This window comes from Lipotes vexillifer, unplaced genomic scaffold, assembly GCF_000442215.2.
Source record: "Lipotes vexillifer unplaced genomic scaffold, Lipotes_vexillifer_v1.1 scaffold1011, whole genome shotgun sequence".
Taxonomy (NCBI): Eukaryota; Metazoa; Chordata; class Mammalia; order Artiodactyla; family Lipotidae; genus Lipotes; species Lipotes vexillifer.
The window spans coordinates 2465505-2467452 of NW_006787698.1; the positions used below are offsets into that span (position 1 = coordinate 2465505).

A 1948-nucleotide genomic window follows, 5' to 3' on the forward strand; every position below is an offset into this window, starting at 1 on the left:
CCCGCCCTCACGGTTCCTTCACATCCTTGCTCTAAAGCCCCCTTCTCAGGGATGCCTTCCCCGATGACCGCATCTTCAAGGGCAAACCCAACGCTGGCCTGCCCGATCCCCCTCCCTTACTTAATATTCCTCCCAGAAGTACCAGATGCATGTTTTACTCTCTTGGCATGTTGCATATTTTCCTTGTTTATTTATTTATTTTCTGATCCCCTTGGTAGAAGGGAAGCACCGACAGGGCAGGGATTTCTGTCGGTTCTGTGGGCTCTCGGGACACCCAGAACAGGGCTTGCCTCACAGTAGCCGCTTAATTAGTGTTTGTGGCCTCAGTGAGGGCAGGTTAGGGATGGCTATTAGCTTGGTTTAGTTGGTTTGGGATCTCCCAAGGGAGAAAACAAAAGGCTGAGCCAAGGAGCAGGCACTCAACAGAACGCCGCCGTATCTCCCTCTCTCTCTTTCTTTTTCTCATCCTTTCTCAATTTCTCTTTCTCTCTCTCCCTCCCCCACCCTCCTTCTTTTCTCTTTCTCCAACACACATATGCATCTGGTTTTACCTGTGTGATTCAGCTGCAGCTCCGCTAAGTCCCACTGGAAGAAAAGAAAAGAAAAGAAAAGAGACCAGAGGTCTTGAGTGTTCCCGAGGGAAGAGCTCTCTTTCCTCCACCCATCCTTCTATCCACCCGTCATCCCCCCGGACTGAGTTGGGACCTTTGTGGAGAACTCTTAAAGAGAAAGTAGGTTTGAACTGGCCGTGAGCATGAAGAGAAGACCTTCTGAAGAACTTCTTAGTTTCCAGGATATAACACAGGGCGCCTCGGCACACCTGCCTCTCTCCCCTGCAAAGCTCTCCCCCCGCCCTTAATGCAGGCCCCAAAGCAGGACCCTGTGGTAGGTGTCCAGGGCTCCTCCTGTCCTTGGAGGTCCCGGAACCGCCCCTTCCCAGCTTCGAGAAGCCCCCAGCAGCCTCTGAGTCAGCCTGCTGGGGGAACACCAAAGACGAGTCATTTTCCAGGCCCCCATATGGTACGTATCTTCCTCCACCCCGGGATCTCCACCCGGGATTTACCTCCTGGTGTCGGCAGAACTGACTATCCTGAGCCCGAGACCCCCGGGGGCAGCCTTGCCCCCGCCTCCCCTCCCTGCTCTGGTCTCTCTCGCTCTGTTCTTTTCCACCAGATCTTTCTTCCTGGCAGTTGTTTTTTTCTATTGTTTGGCCACGCCACGTGCTATGCGGGCTATTAATTCCCCAGACCAGGGATCGAACCCCGCGCCCCCCTGCGCTGGAAGCGAGGGGCGTTAACCACTGGACGGTCAGGGAAGTCCCCCTGGCAGGTTTTTATTCATCTCATTCTGATCTTTTTGTTTTCTTTTTCTTTTTTGGTCACGAGTCTGTTAGTCTGCGCTCTAGCTCGCCATCCCTCTGCCCTGAGCTGATTCTTTCCTCGGTGGCTTACCTGCCCTCGGCGCTGCACCCCTCCCCAGGGCCCGGCCCCAGCAGGATGTCCCCATGCTCCTGCGCTTGCAGAAAGCAGATGTACGTCTGTCTCCCTCATCCTCCCTTCTGGACTTACCCCAGTTGAATCCAGCTGCTGCTTTCGGGTGAGGCGCACACTGCAGATGAGGCAGCCCATCACCGTGCCAAGGAGAAGCAGCAGCAAAGCCACCCACCAGATGGACACCCAGGGCCGGTGGGGCACCTGGCAGCCTGAGGCCTCCGCTGCTATCATGACCCTCTGCAAGCACGTCATCAGCTGTGTGGCAGGGTGGAGGGTGTGTAGAGGCAGGAAGAGGGAAGGAACCTCAGCTCTCATGCAGCTATGGGGCCGTCTCTGCCTGCCTGAACTTGCCAGGGACCAACCGTGCCCCACCCTGGGGATGTCCGGCAAAGGGAGGGACCAGACTCAGTTCTACAGTGCAGGGAATTCCCCTCCAGCTTCTGCCGGTCCCCAGT

The 1948-nt window shown here is 56.0% G+C and overlaps 1 protein-coding gene across 1 annotated transcript in view; it reads right to left on the reverse strand.

Annotated features, from left to right (window-relative positions):
• CD70 (CD70 molecule) overlaps positions 1-1724 on the reverse strand; it is a 3770-nt gene extending 2046 nt beyond the window's left edge. The window contains exons 1-2 of the mRNA XM_007460739.1: positions 1569-1724; positions 552-585 (exon numbers count right to left, since the gene is read on the reverse strand). Coding sequence (XP_007460801.1) covers positions 552-585; positions 1569-1724 — 190 coding nt within the window. The remainder of the gene's footprint in view (positions 1-551; positions 586-1568) is intronic.
• Between the last annotated feature and the right edge of the window lie 224 nt (positions 1725-1948).